General features: G+C 33.7%; 2 protein-coding genes across 2 annotated transcripts; one reads left to right on the top strand and one right to left on the bottom strand.

Annotated features, from left to right (window-relative positions):
- Positions 1-955: 955 nt before the first annotated feature.
- LOC107480448 (NDR1/HIN1-like protein 13) lies at positions 956-1747 on the top strand. The gene has a single exon (XM_016100592.3). The coding sequence runs from the start codon at positions 956-958 to the stop codon at positions 1745-1747; it is 792 nt and encodes a 263-aa protein (XP_015956078.1).
- A 12946-nt stretch (positions 1748-14693) lies between these two features.
- Positions 14694-17047, bottom strand: LOC107480515 (probable trehalose-phosphate phosphatase J). Its single transcript, XM_016100666.3, has 11 exons — positions 16766-17047; positions 16529-16669; positions 16373-16444; positions 16199-16291; positions 16034-16096; positions 15843-15944; positions 15659-15736; positions 15421-15490; positions 15223-15293; positions 15001-15093; positions 14694-14881 (listed from the first exon to the last, which is right to left on the bottom strand). The coding sequence occupies exons 1-11, from the start codon at positions 16982-16984 to the stop codon at positions 14813-14815; spliced, it is 1071 nt and encodes a 356-aa protein (XP_015956152.1). The 5' UTR covers positions 16985-17047; the 3' UTR covers positions 14694-14812.
- Positions 17048-17613: the final 566 nt, after the last annotated feature.

The following is a 17613-nucleotide window of genomic DNA, read 5'->3' as shown; positions in this document are numbered from 1 at the left end:
AGTGTTCTTCCACTGAATAAATTTGGAGTTAGTTTGTTAGGCACAGGCATTCTATTTATAGAGGCACTTATCACATCTTTTACACACATACTGACAAACTTAAGAAAAGTAAACTCCAACTATTTAACTGTCTAAACTAAAATCTTTTGATTATCTTTACTATTCTTGATATACCGTCTGTCATTTTTCCTCAAACTCAAGATGCGAGGAATTTGCACCTTTGAGTTTGGATTTGAAATGCAAAAATTTCTTAGACGGGAGACAACCTTTGTAAAAGCATGTTATACATGCACATGACCAGAAATGTGACTAGAAATCTATAATAATACCAGAAATGTTATACATGCACATTTTGCTCTTAATTGCAAAGATATAATCATTTACAAATGATCTAATTTGTTTGTTTCTCAACCGGTTCTTATAATGATAAGAATAATGGAATTGTAGGTTGAAATCACTGATTGAGAATTTATTAGATTGGGTAGTGCTAGGGAGCCAATGGCCTAGCGTACAATGTGTTCGGATCTAAAACTCTAATATCATGTCATGAACCCACTCGTCCCAAAAGCGTAACCTGACGGAACAATGTAACACTAATAATCATGTCTCTAATACTTCCTAAACCTCCATTGTACACATTGTACGCTTAAGCCATTGACTCTAATATTTTTCTATTAATTTAGATGAGATTATAATATTATTCTCCATTAGTACGAGGTTATTTATATGGAAATTAGTTCCAATTGAAGTATAAAATGGATAAAGTTTTCATCATAATCACTAATAATAGACGAGTTTAACTAATTATGTGAAGAAATAAACAATCTTGAATTAGTGTGATTTTGGTTTGATCCCCTTATTATTATTATCAACCCCGATTCACATGCATGCAATCGTAGAACTCATCCCCACCATTGCTGCTGGTGCGTGCAAGTAGCCCGTTCTGCCTTTGCACATGGAAAGGCAGGAGGACCACCAAGGTCGAGATGACGCAGATGATCGCGCCATCTCGACCCTAGTGTTACCGCCGCCTCCTGGGCAAGGGCAACGCCAACAGGACACCTACATCGTCCAATTCCCAAAGGACCAAGTCTACCACGTGCCGCCGCGCGAGAATGCCCTCATCGCCGAGAAATACCGCAACCCAACAAAACCAAAGAAAAGAGAATGCAATTGCGGTTGCCTCTCTCCCCGTGTGTTGATCACCACCGCCATAATAATCATCTCCATCCTCGCCATTGTTGGCATTACCCTTGCCACCTTGTTCTTAATCTACAAACCAACCAAACCCAAATTCGAGGTCACCCATATTTCGGTGAAGACCGTGCGCGGTGGCAAGAATTCGCCACCACCGCCACCGCACTACGAGATTACGTTGACGGCCCACAACCGCAACAAGAAGTTGGGGCTGCAGTACGCCAACAATGCGGACATTTCTATGACGACGTTCGAGAATACTAAGGTTGCAAGGGGAACGTGGTTCCCAGCGCTGAAACAAGAGAAAGGTAATTCAACGGAAGTTAATATTAATCTGACGGGGACGAGTGAACGGTTGCATAGGGCATTGGAGAAATCGAAGAATGTTACTCTGGATTTGGATATGAAACTTTGGGTAAAGATGACAACCGTGAGAATGAAGACAGGGCCTCTCGAGTCTAAGATTGCATGCAAGATTATGGTTAGCAATCTTGGCAACAGTACCAAGATCTTGTCACAGGATTGTGGCACTCAGATCAAGATTGGTTAGAAGGATAATGGAATGGGATGGTATGTGTTATGCAACTTTCCTTGTAGCTCTAATTGGTTTCATCAAAATTTGGCGCCTTAAATGCTTTAACCTATAAACTCATGTTGATCTTCCTCTTCATCGCTCTTTTAATTTTTTAATTTCAGCTGATAAATTCTTCTTTCATCGGGATTTTTTCTTGTTCAAATCTAAACTCCTATTAGATTTGACAATTGGACCTAATTAATTTTTCTTTATTTTTAAATCATAATCTTTTACGGGATGGTTTATTGAAAATCTCCTTGTTATATCCACACGACGTGTTGCGAACAGCTTTTTTGACTAAATTCCTTTGAAGTAGTTATAATGCAAAGTTATAAATTTAATTGAAACTTTTATTTCTTTTGTTCTATTAATTTAGTAGATTCACTCTCTTATAGTCTTAAGTTGGAAATGTTATATGTTAGCCAGCCTCTCATTTTTTTTGTGAGTAGCTAGCCTCTCTTTTTATGTTATGTTTTTCCCCTCTCTCTGCAGAATCTATGGATCGTAACCTTTCTCTGTAGAAGAGCAAGGTACTTTTGTTTTTTGGGTCGTTCAAGAGGTACCCTATGGTGTTTTGGGGGCTATATTTGATTAATTGGCCTTTTATCCATTAAATATGTTCATGTAATACTTTCAAGAGTTTTTTGCATATGGATATGGGTCCATCCCACACGAAAGCAAAAATGTTGACCAATTTACCCACGACTGCACAAGCTAAAACAGCGTATAAATTCATGTAAAAAAAAATTCAAAATATGTGCCATATGATTATATATTTGATCTTTGTCCCAAAAAAAATATTATATATTTGGTAGTTTTTTTTTTTTTTGATAAGCAATATAATTGGTAGCTGGTGAGTGCACGTTTCAATAATAATTGGCCCAAGGTCTTCGTCGCTGGTCTTCTATCTTTCCATTGATTATTGGTGGTTTGTTTTGACTTTTGAGCGAATAGAAAATATTAGTGCTTCTTTGAGCGTCATTAAATTGATAAATTTTTTTATTTTTTAGTGTGTTTGGTAAAATTTTAATAACAAAAATAAAAACACTAAAAAAATAAAAAAAAATATTTTTTTTGAGAAACTACAATTTACATCTTTTTTTCTTAAAAAAAATATTTTATATATAATAAATGAACAAAAAAGTATTTCTATCTTATTTTACCCAAACATAATTGATAGATAAAAAGATTTTTTTACATAAGATATCCAAATATAAAATCAATTTAACTTTTATAAAAGATCTTTAAAAAATCATTAAAAAAAGATTTTTTTTAAAAAATATGTAACCGCAAAAACGAAGTGTAAAAATATCTTAACAAAGTCCGATTACACGAAGTCAGAACTTACAAAAGGAAATTAATATAACAAACTCGCCGACATCACTTGCAAATTTAGCGAAAAAACAACATCAAAAAGTTGACGAGGTATAATCCCCAACTAAGCAGCTGTATAAACTAAGAGCTAATTAAATAAAAAGCAATTACTTAGAGACCTAAAATTATTATTAAGATGAAGAAAGGCTTTTTAAATTTTAAAGTTGTTTGAATACGACTTAAAGCGAAGTAAATTTGTTCAAAAATTACCAGTTATTACAAGTTAAACTGTTTATAAAAACCCACAAATCGGACCATTTAAAATATCAAAGACAAGACTATTACAAAAGAAGATTAAGATTGTCCCCACTGACAACATCCTTGGCTCGAACAGAATGGGTCGGGTCATACTCAGAGACCGACATAGTCAGGACAGGACCACGCGGCGAAGGAGAAAGCTCAACATTAACAACCTCGGGAAGAACCTCGGAATTTTGAGCAACTTGACTGGCCTTTGCACCCGTAGACTTCGGGTCGGGCAAGGGAACCACCTCATCATCCTCAGAAGTCGGGACGATCTTCCTATCCATCATCCACCACAATATTATCTTGACTAAACAAGGAAAGATCTGCCTCGGGAGCAATGATTTGGATCTGGGCTTTCAGGTTCGCAAACATATCATCCATTCCCTTAGCCACAAACTCCTTAAGTATTGATCCTGGACCTAAACCAGCTCCTCTTTAAGGTCGAGCTTCTCCGTAAAAACTCACGTATAGCTCTCCTCGGCCTTCTTTTTTAGCCCCTCCGCCATGGCCAAAGCCGCCTCCGCCTTCTTCGCTTTGACCCGAGATTTTTTCAAGTCGGGCATCAGTTCGTCCCTCTCTTCCTCTAGATCCTTCTTGATTTTCTTCAGCCTCTCTACTTGGGCTCGAGTATCCACCAGAGAGCTGTGAATGGCGCTAATGGAGTCTTCTCCAACTCCCTGGCCAAGGCAGTACACACACCTGCCGTCCGAATTCCACTTCGCGCCAGGAGTTGAAGGTGGTTCTGGATAGCCACGCCATCCATGCTAATATGGCTGTAAGGGAGAATATTTTTTTCACTTCAAGCAATCCCATCAAATTTCTTATCGCAGATACTACCCCCTTCGGTAGTTTTTTATCTTTTGGGAGGTGGTTCAGACGAAAAAAGTAGAAAGACGGCCCCCAGCACTTTCTAAAGGAGAGTTAGGAAAAATTAGCCGAGTTGATAGGACATGCATACCCTTCTTTGAAGCTGATGTATCCAAATCTGACTTCTTAGAAGTATATCAGGCAGAAGTATCATTGGCTTCCTTTTGTTGTATACCGCGACTCCGCGAGCCATGACGTTCTTTCTGGTGGTCCGAAATATTTTCATAGCGACAGATTTGGGAGCCATTCTCTCTGCAAAGCAAAAAGAAACATTAGTTGTCAACACAAACTCACAGCAAAAATTTATAAAGTAGAAGGGAAGAAATCTATCTAGCTCAGGCTGAAGGTGACTGGGATCCCATAAACACTTTTTGGTGTCCAAGTAAAGAGTCCGGCCCCAGCACTATTGGAATAAGTCAACTACACTCTTTTCAAGCTCATCTAAGTCACCTACATTATATTTGGCTATCATGGGCTTCTCTTCCCAATACATGGAGAAACAGAGTTCATCATTCTCATCTAAAAAGAAAGGTCGGCCCTCCTCTACAGCTTGGACTTTGAAAAATTAATTTTTTAAATCATGGAAGGATTCATCAAAAATGGAGAAAACTTTTCTACCCTGGACAGCACGAAAGAAAAGCCAACCTAGCTTTTTGAACAAAAGGGTTTTGTTAGAACAAAAAGGTAAAAGAAAACCTTGAGAAAAAGTCAAACATCAAACTCCCAACATAGAAGATGATATATTTTCAGAAAGACCCAAGAAATAGGGTGAAGTTGGGAAGGAGCAACATTACAAGTCCAAAGGACATTACTCTCAAAGTTAGAAAAGAGAAGCCTAACATCTAGCTTAGTAAAAAAGCAGTCATAGGCATAAAAGAAAGGGCGTTCTGACCTATCTAAGGGGGAAAAGCATATCCTCTCCTTAGGATTAGCCATTACTATTTCATAGTTTCGCTCATCTTTCCGATTCTCACAAAATCTATGGTGCCTATAAAATATCTTAGCATATTCTTTATCAATCACAGGGATAGGGTTAAGAACAGAAGAATCTACCCAAGATAAAAGAGAGGAAGAGACTTTTGTTGACATATCGTGAATAACAGATCGAGGCATAAAGCTATACCTACAAATACAACAAAGAAGTCATCACTAGAAAACTCAGACACCAATCAAAAGAAGTCGGATAAATGCAACAAAAGCAAAAATACAATTTTAAAAGATATTTTCAAAACAAAAGGGATAGAAATTGTGTCACCCTTGCACTAGCAACAGCAACGCTATTGAGGAACAACACGATTATATTCTACAGCAACAAATGACAATAGTTTTTCAAATTTTCAAAGACACAATCAAAGTTCATAGCAATAATCCTAGACAACAAAGCAGTTTTAAAATTATTTTTTAGCAATGAACGATTAGTGATGATTAAAGAAAAAGTAAAAATCTCCTTTAAAATTGTTCAAAAGTATTAACTTAAAGTATCATCTAGAACAAACAAATGTAAGTATTCAGAGCAATCAAAAGGTAAAAAATAAAAAATACCAACCTTTTGGAGATGCAAAACAGAAGGGCACGTCAAACAGCAAAAAAACTCGAATATTCCTCGTTAAAGTTTCAAAAAAACCTTTAAAGAAATCAAGATGGAGAAATTTTAAAAATTGAGAAAAAATTACGAAGCAATAAACAAAGAAAGGAGAAAGAGAGGATTTTTTGCTGGAAAAATAGCAAAGCATTTTCAAAAATAAAAAAAAAAGAAAGAGAAAGAGATGAGACTTTTATAAGAAAGAAAGGGCAAAAAAGACATTTTGTACCCCCTCTTTAATGCTACGCACAGATTTTTATGATACTGCCACGCAATACTCGCCATGTCATTTAAAGCAGTAACGTTACAAAATTTCAAAACACGTCGAGTACCCGACCTCTTGAAGGCGGCGTACCCGACGACTAAGATCGAAGCCACAAAATACTTGAACTTGATCTCATGAAAGCTCATATTCAAGTAGGGACACTGTTCAGACCCTGGTCCAAAAGGACAAAATCAGGCTCAATAAGGATAAAAAGGTCCAGTAAAAAAATATGGTCTCTACTACTTATCCGACCTCTTTAAGAAGTTGAACATGATAAGAAGGATCAGCTTTACTTATCTAAAATAAGTAACTGTCTCCTCGAATCTCTCCTACTATCTCTATCTCCCCTAAAAGATAGATCTTAACAAACTCCCAAGATAAAGAGAATGGTTATCCACCAACAAAGGTGGAACTACTCCAAAAGGTGGTTATTCATTCTACTATAAATTCACTGATACTTCTTAGGTATATTTATGTTCTAATCTACTAAAAATCTGCCTAAACCCTTACTAACTTAAGCATTGGAGTCTCTTGGAGGTACCACCTCACCTCTTCACGAGGAACTCGGATAGTGGCACCTCGGCGTCAGAACAAGTCAGTCACTGTCTCAAAAAGAGTCTGGATCTCATGTTCAATCCCAGATTCTCAGAAAACTGCTGTGCAATGCTCACCATGTCATTTAAAGCAGTAATGTTACAAAATTTCAAAACACATCAAGTACCCGATCTCTTGAAGGCGGCGTACCCGATAGGGTTGGAAGTGAGTCAAGCCAGCTCGAGATTTTATATTTATTTCTTATATATAATTTTGATATAGGACATAAATAAAGAATTTATAATTTATTGATAGATAAAAAATATATAACATTGATCTTTTTAAATATTTTTTAAAAATATATAAGTTATAATTTATTGATATAAAATTATAGATTATGTATTTATGTTTCTATTATTTGAGCTAGCTCGTGAGCTTGAGCCAGCTCATGAACTTTCGATGAGTCGAGTTTGATCTTAAGAAATAGGTTCGATTGTTAATGAGTCGAGCCATAAGCCAAGCTTAATTTCTTTGAGTCGAGCTTGAGTTTGGTCTAGTTCAACTCAGCTCGACTGACTTCCAGCCCTAGTACCCGATGACTAAGACTGAAGCCACAAAATACTTGAATCCGACCTCATGAAAGCTCGATCTCAAGAATGGGCACTGTTCATACCCTAACCCATGTATAAAAAGACAAAGCCAGACTCAATAAGAATAAAAAGTTCCAGCAAAAAAAGATGGCATCTACCACTTACCTGACCTCTTTAAGCAGTCGGACACTATAAGAGGGGCTAGCTTCACTTATCCAAAATAAGTAACTGTCTTCTCGAATTTCTTTTACAATCTCTATCTCCTCTAAAGGATAGATCCTAGCAAACTCTCAAGTTAAAGAGAACGGTTATATCCACCAAAAAAGGTAGAACTACTCCAAAAAATGGTTATTCATTCTACTATAAATACACTGACACCACTCAAATATATTTACGTTCTAATTTACTAAAAACTTGCTTAAAGTTCTTACTAACTTAAATATTGGAGTCTTTTGCAGGTACCACCCCTCACCTATTCATGAGAAATTCGAACGATAGCACCTCGATGTCAAAACAAGTCAGTCGCTGTCTCGAAAGAAGTCTGAACCTCATGTTCAGGCCTAAAATAATATTTCAGATAACTCTCAAAACAACATTCTTATATGAGTCATTTAAAAAAAATTAGTGCTTTTGTTCCTAGTCATTCTTCCAGTTTATGAGTTGTTTAAATGCTTTACGAAGAATATTCTTAATTAAACTATAATTGTCAAGGGACATGAGAGTATACTGTACACCGTTTTAATTAATCAGAAATATTATAAGATTGACATAATTTATTATTTTTGGTCAAAAATCTGTAAATAATATTTAAAAATATTGATAAAATATATGATGTTAAGTTATTATATTAAAAATATTAAATTATATAATATTTAAAAGTGTTGATCAAATATATGGTGTTGAATTGTTATATTAAAAATATTAAATTATTGGCTAACAATATTGGTCACTATACATTAAATTTTTTATTTTGTGAATTTCTCTTATTTAATTAATTTATAAAAATAGTATTTGTTTAGGTGTTATTAAGTTGTTAAAAAAGTATATTTTTAATAATTTTTTTGTTTTTATTTTTTAGTGTATTTGATAAATTTTTAATTATAAAAAAATAAAAAATATATTTTTTAAAAAATTATCATTTATATACTAGCAAAAAACTAAACAAAACCACATTAATTTATATTAATAATTAATTAATTTTAAATTTAAAATTTAAAAAATTTAAAATTGATTAAGTAAACCTAATTAAAACCTATAAAAACCTTCCTCTTCTCTCTCGCATTAACCTATCCATCTCCAACAATCACAAACACAAACCCCTCTCTCTCACCATCAGCCCTCTCCGCCTCCCACCGCGACCCACTCTTCTTCTATCACCGACATCTGACTCGTCAGATTCGCCACCGTCGACAAGAATCGCTTCCTTTTCATGAACTAGATGTGTTACCGGAACCGCCGTTGCAGTTGGAGTTGAAATTGTTCAGCCTGAATCACGACAGCCTCATGTGGACGTCCCTCAACTACGGCGGGCGCACCGTGTTCCTGGAGGAGGACAAGGTCTGGATCGACCAAGTCCAGCAGAGGATTTTCGGCTTGAAATCGTACCACGTGGCCTATGACACCAAGGTCCACCAGGCGGACGATCTCATCATCCAGATTGGAATGGAGGAGGAGGAGGAGGAGCGCAAAAAGGTAAGCGACCCAGGTTCTCCAAGTGCCAGCTGGCACTCAAAAGTTATACTAGGCGCACACCACTACACCAGCAACAATATTAAACATTGCCTTTACCACATTCATTGAAGGGATAACAGCCACGTTTCACGTTTGTAGTTGATGATTAAAGAGATTGCAAATTACACACTTAATCTTAGTCAAAAGGAGTCCTTAAACAATTACAAAAATATAAAAAAAAATTCATTTAATATGAAAAGAAAACATCCAAATACTTAACAAAAGAAATATCTAGTTATATTTTAACAAAAATAATTAAATATCTATAAATTTTAAAAAAATTTATGAAATTTTTAAAGAAATAGAGACATTCACATTTGTAATATAAAAAATTCGAAAAATATATAAAAGAACATCTATTTAGTATGAAAAAAAAATATTCTGATACTTAGCAGAAGGAGCATCCATATATATTAACTCGTAACAAGAAAAAACATCCATTTATATTAATTTGTAAAAATTTTAAATTTATCCAGAAGTATTTAACTAATTTTTTAATACTCTTTTGTTTTTCTAACATTGTTCTTTATTAGAAGCTGGTTGAAATAAGTCCATATATATAGACTAATTAGAGTCGCTTTCGTAACACCTATAAAGTTCAACATCCCACGACGATTGTTGCGACCACCACTAACATTTGTCATAATAATTATAAATGATTAGTAATACAAATTAGTGATTATTTTTAAGAGGTCCTCTTAATAATTGTCTAGTAGCCAACGTTGGGGCATTGGCAGCAAGATTAGCCTGAGCTTCGGAAGCTTCAGAAAAAAGATTATCCTAATTAGCACATGCATATAAATCGAGCCTAAAGACCTAAATATCTGATACACAAAATTAAAGAAAAAAAATTTTAAATCACTAATTTTTAGTATTTTTTATTATTCTTTGATTAGTATAAATATTAAATTATTTTTAATAAATAAATTTTGTTAATTTATGTGTGTAAATTCTGAAAAAATTAAATATAAGTGAAAATAATATCAATTTATGTGTGTAAAATTTTGATAAATATAAATATAAATTATATATTTTTTATATCTGTAAATATAGATATAAATTAATTAAATCGATTAATAATTTATTTTTTAATAAACCAAAAATAAAATCGGTTTATTATAACAATAATAATAAACTCAATTGTTCGCATTATAATTATTAGATCCGATTTGATCCGATCAATTTACACAATCTAAACCGAATCATATTTAAATTTTTTATAAAAAGACAAATATATTTTTTATTTTTGTTTAAAAAAAATCATAATCCAGTGGATTATGTAAATTGGTCGGTTCGATCGGACTAATAACAATTGAGTTTATTGTTATTGTGATAAAAAAATCGGTTTTATTTTAATTTGTTAAGAAATTAAAAATAACTAATTCATTAATGCGTCCAATAATAATACAATACATAAGTGTTTTTACAAAAAAATTCTTTAAGCGTTTTTATGGGAGCATCCTTTTAATTTTAGATGCAAACGGAGTTCCTTTAACTTTTTATTCTACATTTGTAGATCAACCTTGAGAGGTATTATAATTTTTAACTTATGCCAGAGATAAATTTGAGAAAAGAATAAAATTTAGTTAATAATTAACTAATATAAAATGATCGGAATGTAATGAAATTAATATTTTTTACTTTTGAAAACAGCAACAATATTTGTCAATGAGGCATAATTTCTTCATACTTATTTAAAGGTTGCGAATTTTTTAAATGAAATTCAGTATCGTGAAGGATTAGTCTTTAGATTATCGGGTTGAAGAATACTATAGAAAATAAAAAAAAATTTATGTTAAAATGTTTAAATATTTTTAAAAATAATTAGCACTTTAATAAGTATGCTTAGCTAAACCGATAAAGAATGATCTGATTTTGCTTTAGGGCTGGGCAATAAACCCAAAAGGAGAAGCACTTTAAATAGTATTATTATTAATATTATTATGAGATGTGGGGTGTTGAAAGAAACCGACCTGCTTTGTAAAGCAATATTGCAAAGGGGAGTTGCATCTTTTTTCTTCGTGTACACTATGGGGCAAGCACATGGTTACCTGAGAAAACAGCCCCTTTTTTCTTTCTTCTTTGTTATCATTAAGTGGGAGGATCACTCATTCATTGTAACTGGAAACGAACAAGAAACGATGTTTTATTCCTTTCCATTGGGGATTACTGTTTGAATTTTGTTTTTAATGGGTGGGTCACATTTATGTATGTCCATGTCAGTTTCTTGTTTTATGTTTTGTGTTGTTACACTTCATCCACATATACATTGCAAAGTTTGTCAATCAGGAAAGCCACAACTCATGTTTAATGTCTTAACCTTTATTGTGTAAAACCCACTCAACTAGCATCCTTAACTACTTATAGCATATGCATCATGCACTTTAATTATTATTAGCTCGTTAATTATTTTTATCAGAAAACATAGTGTTTTGCACCCCATTTAGCAGGGCATGCATGTGACTCCTGTGTCTTAAATACATGCAAGTTAATCGGTAATCAATTATTATTGTACGTAGTATAATTTGAATGAGTGGGCTCGACCCTCCAAGCGGGGACCGATTCCCGAAGGCAATATACGTGTAAGAAATATTGGTACCTCCCTTTGGCAAGAACAAAACACGTGTACTTGAGGACCATTAATGGCTCCAACACAGGATTCTGACAACCACCTCAATATGCTACATGCCATTGCCCATTGCTCTATTCTTTCCCATGTTGCTTTCATTTTCTTACTGCCTGCTGCTATGGATCAACATTTCAGAATCATGCATATCATATCTAAACTATTTCTTATTGTTATTATGATGCATCATTTCTATGATTTTTAATACAAAGCTAGGTTTGGGTTGGTGGAAACAGCGCCACAAATATATATGTAAGCTTATATAATGGGTGACCAACAATAGTAGTGAGACTATTACTGCTACCTTAAATCTATTATCTATAGGGAAGGGATCTATTCCGGTAAAAAAAATTGGATAATATCAAATGTTTAATCTAATCTTTTATTTTTTTATATTTATTTTTAGTTTTACTTATAAAATTAAAAGTAAAAAATTATATTTTATTTTCTCAAATATTAAAAAAATAAAAAAATTCATTTCTTTATTATTTTATTAAAATGACAAAAAATATTATTAAATAATACAAAACATTATTTTAATTTTAATAATATTTTGTAAAAGATCATAATAGGATACTAGAATATATATATTGGTAGCAGCAGTAGTTAGTGAAAAAGAAGCAAAGACAATAGGCAGATTATAATGGAGTTCAACTTTTCCTAACTCGCCAATAATTGAAGGCTTCAAGAATATATAGTTTAAATGAGCCTAAGACACATCAATCATGGTGTCATATAGAACATAGTTATTCTTTCAATGAGTTCAATCCTTCCATCAAATATCTCCTTTTTAGTGGATTCCAACTCCTCATTTTTCAACCCAATATAGATTCCCCTAACCCATTACTACTAGTGTCTTTCACTAACCTGACCATTAATGCTTTAATTAGCTCTTCTGCTTATTATTATTTAATATTTTTATTACAAATTCAAATTTAATTAGAAACACCATTCAGCAGATGCGCTTTCCCTGAAGTAGGTTACTTCAAAGCAACAAAAAAGAAAGAAAGAAAGGTTTACTTTTCTTCGAACTTAAGTACCAATTATTGTTAATATTCGGGCAGTCACTGTTTCCATCTTCTTTTTTCTTTATGTGAATATAACACGCAGAATCTAGGCCATAACCTTAGCTTATGGATTCGATGGTTACATTACATTTCATATATTTTGAGTTAGCTTTTGTGTGTGTTTCTTGTTTCAAGAACAAGGGCACAGCTTTTTCCATGTGTCTAATATATATTTGGTCATTTCATATGATTTGTGATTGCACTACTTTTGCTTTTTTTTGATAAATTAAAACTCTCTCAACTGCATGCTATGTCTTATTTTATATATAAGTTGCCAACTCACATTTCTACTTAAGCAAAACAGGCATTTTGGTTCATAAGAAAGTGGACATCAAAGTCATCATGGAATTATCCCAAACCTTTCTTTCTTTCTTTCCTTCCTTTAGAAAAGAAAAAATAAACAAATAAATAAAAGGATTGAAGCATGCATCGGTATCTGCTAGACTACTACCAATACTTAAAATTAAAACACCTTTATAGACATAAGACACCAAATCTACTTTACTTTCTCTTATTTTAATTTAATTATCTACTCCATGCTGCATGTGATTTGCAGAAGTTGAAATTGAATACTGGCCTGATGGCTAGTTGTTGACAGTCAAATTAAAGTTATATATTGAGTCAATCAAAGACTTGATCATTTTTTATTTCCACCCAATATATACTTAGATATTCTCTTGTTAACCAATAATGAAGAATAGTGGTATAAGAGACATGATGGAGGCTATGCAAGAGGAAATCACCTTTTCTAACTACATATACCATATTTAGGACTTCATTTTGTGAGGGATGCATGCTTATCCGTACCGTAATCTGTGTGTGTATATATTTCCAAGACTCAAAGCAGTCAGAAAATTAATTGTCAGCACCGCTTGACAGAGAGCCAGAGTTAGCCATAGCTATGTAGTGTACTTGTTTAGCTTGGGCATGGACAAGGGAACATTGATTCAACCGTTGAATAATGACAAACAGCTACCACTGCATATGTAGCATAGGCCGATTTATTTATTTTATCGAGTCTAATAAGCTCAAAAACGACTACAACAGCAACTTTTGAGTCAGCTGATGATATTGAAATTTGGTAATAATAAGGTAGTTCCATATATATAAGGGCCCCCCTTGCTTATTACCTGAATCTCTTTGTATCCAATCATTGATGGTTATGATGATCTTATCTCCACATTAAGGATATCTTACTGGGATAGCAAGTTCCTTGATCCTGCTATTGCAATTCTCTCTCTATATATTACTTCTAATAATCATTACTAATGCACGTGCAACTAAGTGGTCCTAGTTTGCCACCATGAATTCAGTAGTTTGCATAAATTAATTAATCGAAATATGTTAATAACTCATCAAGATTGAATGTCCATTAATATTTGTGTGATAGATCTTCATAAGCCTTTTCATGCTTAATTCTTTCAAAGGCTCAATAATTGCCACTACATATAGATAGCAGCTTCACTTTTTAGGCATGTTCCAAGCTTCTCCCTTCAATTCCTCATTCCTTTCTTTGAATAAGATGATATTATATTATAGATGTTAAACAAACTTATATATCCCTTTCGATCACTTCTTGTCTCTAAGCCAAAATACCATCACCGTACCTCATGGGCTTAGTCAACATGTCATAATCCATAGTAATTTAATTTCTTTAAATTACAGCAATGTTTGTCCCTAGTTCCCTTGGTGTTTATTAACGACGGTATTTTCAATGTTCTCTTTACAAAATAAAAAGAGAAATATATATAGAGTAATGCTAGGGGGCCAGCAATTTTTGTGATTGTTAGCCATCAACTAGCCATCAATGATGATTTGATGGTGTGAGATTGGTGTGGGATTTCATCCAATGGCTCACCTTCTTCTGCTGGTTACATGCTGGCCAAAATTCAATAAAACTGCTGGCCCCTAGACTTTTCCATATATATATCCGTACGAGGTGGCAAACTGGATTATATACGTAAACTACTAATAATATAACAATTGAGATGTTAATTATTATAATTATAATAATAAAATATACATAACATGAAACGGAGGTTATAATAATAATAATAATAATAATAATAATAATAATCACATGAAAGACAACTTTAACCCATTCAGACTTGCATCTGAAGCTACATAGACTTATCCCTGTACTGCTGCTACTCGGCTAATTACATCAACGAAGATGCTTGCAGGGATTCTTTCTTCCACTCCACCAAACGTTGAAGAAAGTCCATAACCTGCATGAGAAATAGTAAACAAATAAATAATCAGATATTTATTAACCTGGCGTACAGTACGATGGTGCAACAAGAGACAAAAGAAAAAGGAAACAAAAAGGAGAAAATTATATACTTGCCTCATTAGGTTCTTGTAAAGAGTATGCTGCATTAGTGTCTTTCGGAAATTTCGAGACAAGAATTCCAAGACCTTGTCCTCTGTCTCTCAATTTCTGTTTTCTCATTTAAGTTAGTTCAAATTATCCCAAAACAAATTGTGGTCAACCAATATAATTAAGTAATTAACTATGTACAATATATTATAACAATGGAATAAAAAATCGAGAGGAGTAGTCGGATACCTTGAATGCATCTTCATCGGTTCTATCATCTCCAATATAAACAGGAAATACATCACTACAGTCGGCAAATCCTGTTGATGAAAGCGATTAATTAATGTACTGTTTAATAAAAAATAACATTGAATGAATAAATTAATCCTATAAGGAGATTGGGTGTCATCCTCTCAGGTAAGGGAACTAGATGAAGAGAGTACTGACCAAGAGACTCTAACAAAAAATCGAGGGCCTTCCCTTTGTCCCATTTAATAGTAGGACGAATCTCCAATACCTGTATGTATTATAATAAAGAAACAAGATTGAAAGTGAGACATCCACATTTCTCATTCTTATGCGTCTTCGCAAAGCTAATTAATATTAATATATATAACTAAATCACATACCCCACCATATAAGCAACAAATTAAAAAAATTAATAATAAAAAGAAGCATGTCCCACCTTCCTCCCTTGGCTAAGACGAAGCTTCCGGTACTTGTTTAACACTGATCTCACTTGTTGCGCCAGTTCACTCCATTTCTGTGCATCCACCCACACCCACCAGCATATTTTTATTATTCCAATTCAATCAAACAAGAATAACTTTCTGTCAGCAGTTAATGAAATTAATTTCTGAATTACATACCTTCTCGTCAACACAACGAAAATGGACAGACACACAAAATTTGTTGTTCTCCACCCGAGCACCAGGAGTTGATTTCGTTTTCTCAACCAACTGTTGGTACACCTGAATAATTGGTACCAAACAGAATTACACTTTTATTTATTTATTTATTTATTTAATTAAGAAAGAAAAGAAATATATAATTGAGTCACCTCATCTATGAGAGGAAGAAATTCAGCGGCAGGTTGAAAAAGAACTGCCTCTGACTTGGTGTCCTACAAATGAAAGCAAGCATGTAGAATAATGCAAAATGAGTAAATGACTCAAGAGTAGATGTAAAGGTGGCTAAGCTAGCTAATAAGGTTTGACTCACTTACTTTGTTATATTTGGAGGTTTTTGTTGGGCCTTTTATATCCATGCCATGGCTTCCAGCATAATATAGTTCCGCCAACCGAACAAAGTTATATACCTATTTGTCACATTACAATGTGAAATTACTTCAAACAAAACAAGATTGGATTGGATCACAGCAAGTGGAAGCAAAGTGTACCTTGTCTCTGCATCTGCCCGTAACTATAGCAGTAGGAAAACACGTTGCAAGCTTCCTCACAGTCTTTCTCATCTGATATATATATATGTTATGTTTTGTTATGTTATATTACGTATGTATGTGAGTCAAATATATATACGATAAGAAGACACATACTGAATCGGACATGAAAGCACGATCGGGGTCATCGACTATGGGTGACAAGGTGCCATCATAGTCGAGAAACATGACTATTTGCTTTCCCTTTGATGCATGTATGATTTGTTGAAACATGTCTAGTGCCGATGGGTGGTTAAGCTGTTTTCACATACATTAAAGATCAATTAATTAATTAATTAATTAATTAATTAATAGATGGAGTGGTGAGTAGTAAGTAGTATTATAAGTTCTCACAATCCAAGAAGAGGAGTGGTCTTGAGCGAGAGAAGGAGTGGATTTGAGATGAGTGGGAGAAGATGCTCTCATGGAGTCAAGCCAAGCATTGATTTCAAGGGTCTTCAAGACAGTCCTCCTGGGAATGGGAATGTAGGCTCCCGGTATAGCCGGTGGCTTTTGCGCCCTTTTAGTCTCCTCGGCGGGCACAACCACATTCTGTTGCGTCATAGTGAGCATAAGAAGAAGAAGAAGAAGAAGAAGAAAGACGAGTGAAATGTTGTGGGGGGAATGAGAGATAGCCCCTTAGCCCCTGCTTGGATTTATAGGTAGAGATGCCCCGAAACAAAACAAAACTCACTAAAGAGGCCCCCAATATCCCTGTGGTCCCTCCCACTATTCTTACTATTACTCTCCTTCCTACATGGCCTTGTGTTTTCCAATTCCAAAAGAATAAGTGAATAACTACCACACTCACTGCTCGCTTTCTCTATTCCCTTCCCTTCCATTCTCTTCTCACTTTTATTCCTTCTTTATTTTTCTTTTCTTTTTTCTTCTTTTCGTGTTTATTTAATTTGAATTTCTTTTATACTTACTTCTTTGAAAATAAATTTTAACACAGTCTAAAAAAGAGAAAGTATAAATAAATAATATAAATATTGAACAACGTAAACAATGATTTAAAAAAAATTAAAATTAATCATTAAAATTAAAATTTTAATTTATTTAAATAATTAATTTTTAAATTTAAATTATTAGAATTAGATAATGTAATATCTGTTATATCATGTTTTCATTCCATCTCAATCCTCTTTTTCTTTTTTCAATTTATGTTTTTTCCTTCCACCACACCACGACAGAAATAACGC

Source organism: Arachis duranensis, chromosome 3 (assembly GCF_000817695.3).
Source record: "Arachis duranensis cultivar V14167 chromosome 3, aradu.V14167.gnm2.J7QH, whole genome shotgun sequence".
NCBI classification, from domain to species: domain Eukaryota; kingdom Viridiplantae; phylum Streptophyta; class Magnoliopsida; order Fabales; family Fabaceae; genus Arachis; species Arachis duranensis.
This window is presented reverse-complemented; position numbering and strand designations above follow the sequence as displayed.

What these genes read in the sequence shown, in the direction of transcription:
- LOC107480448 (XM_016100592.3), top strand. Translation starts at nt 956, where the DNA reads ATGGAAAGGCAGGAGGACCACCAAGGTCGAGATGACGCAGATGATCGC.
- LOC107480515 (XM_016100666.3), bottom strand. Translation starts at nt 16,984, where the DNA reads ATGCTCACTATGACGCAACAGAATGTGGTTGTGCCCGCCGAGGAGACT. An exon ending in TTTTTTGTTAGAGTCTCTTG is followed by an intron (nt 15,294 to 15,420) that starts GTCAGTACTCTC and finishes TTTCATCAACAG; the next exon opens with GATTTGCCGACTGTAGTGAT. An exon ending in CCGATGAAGATGCATTCAAG is followed by an intron (nt 15,094 to 15,222) that starts GTATCCGACTAC and finishes ATGAGAAAACAG; the next exon opens with AAATTGAGAGACAGAGGACA.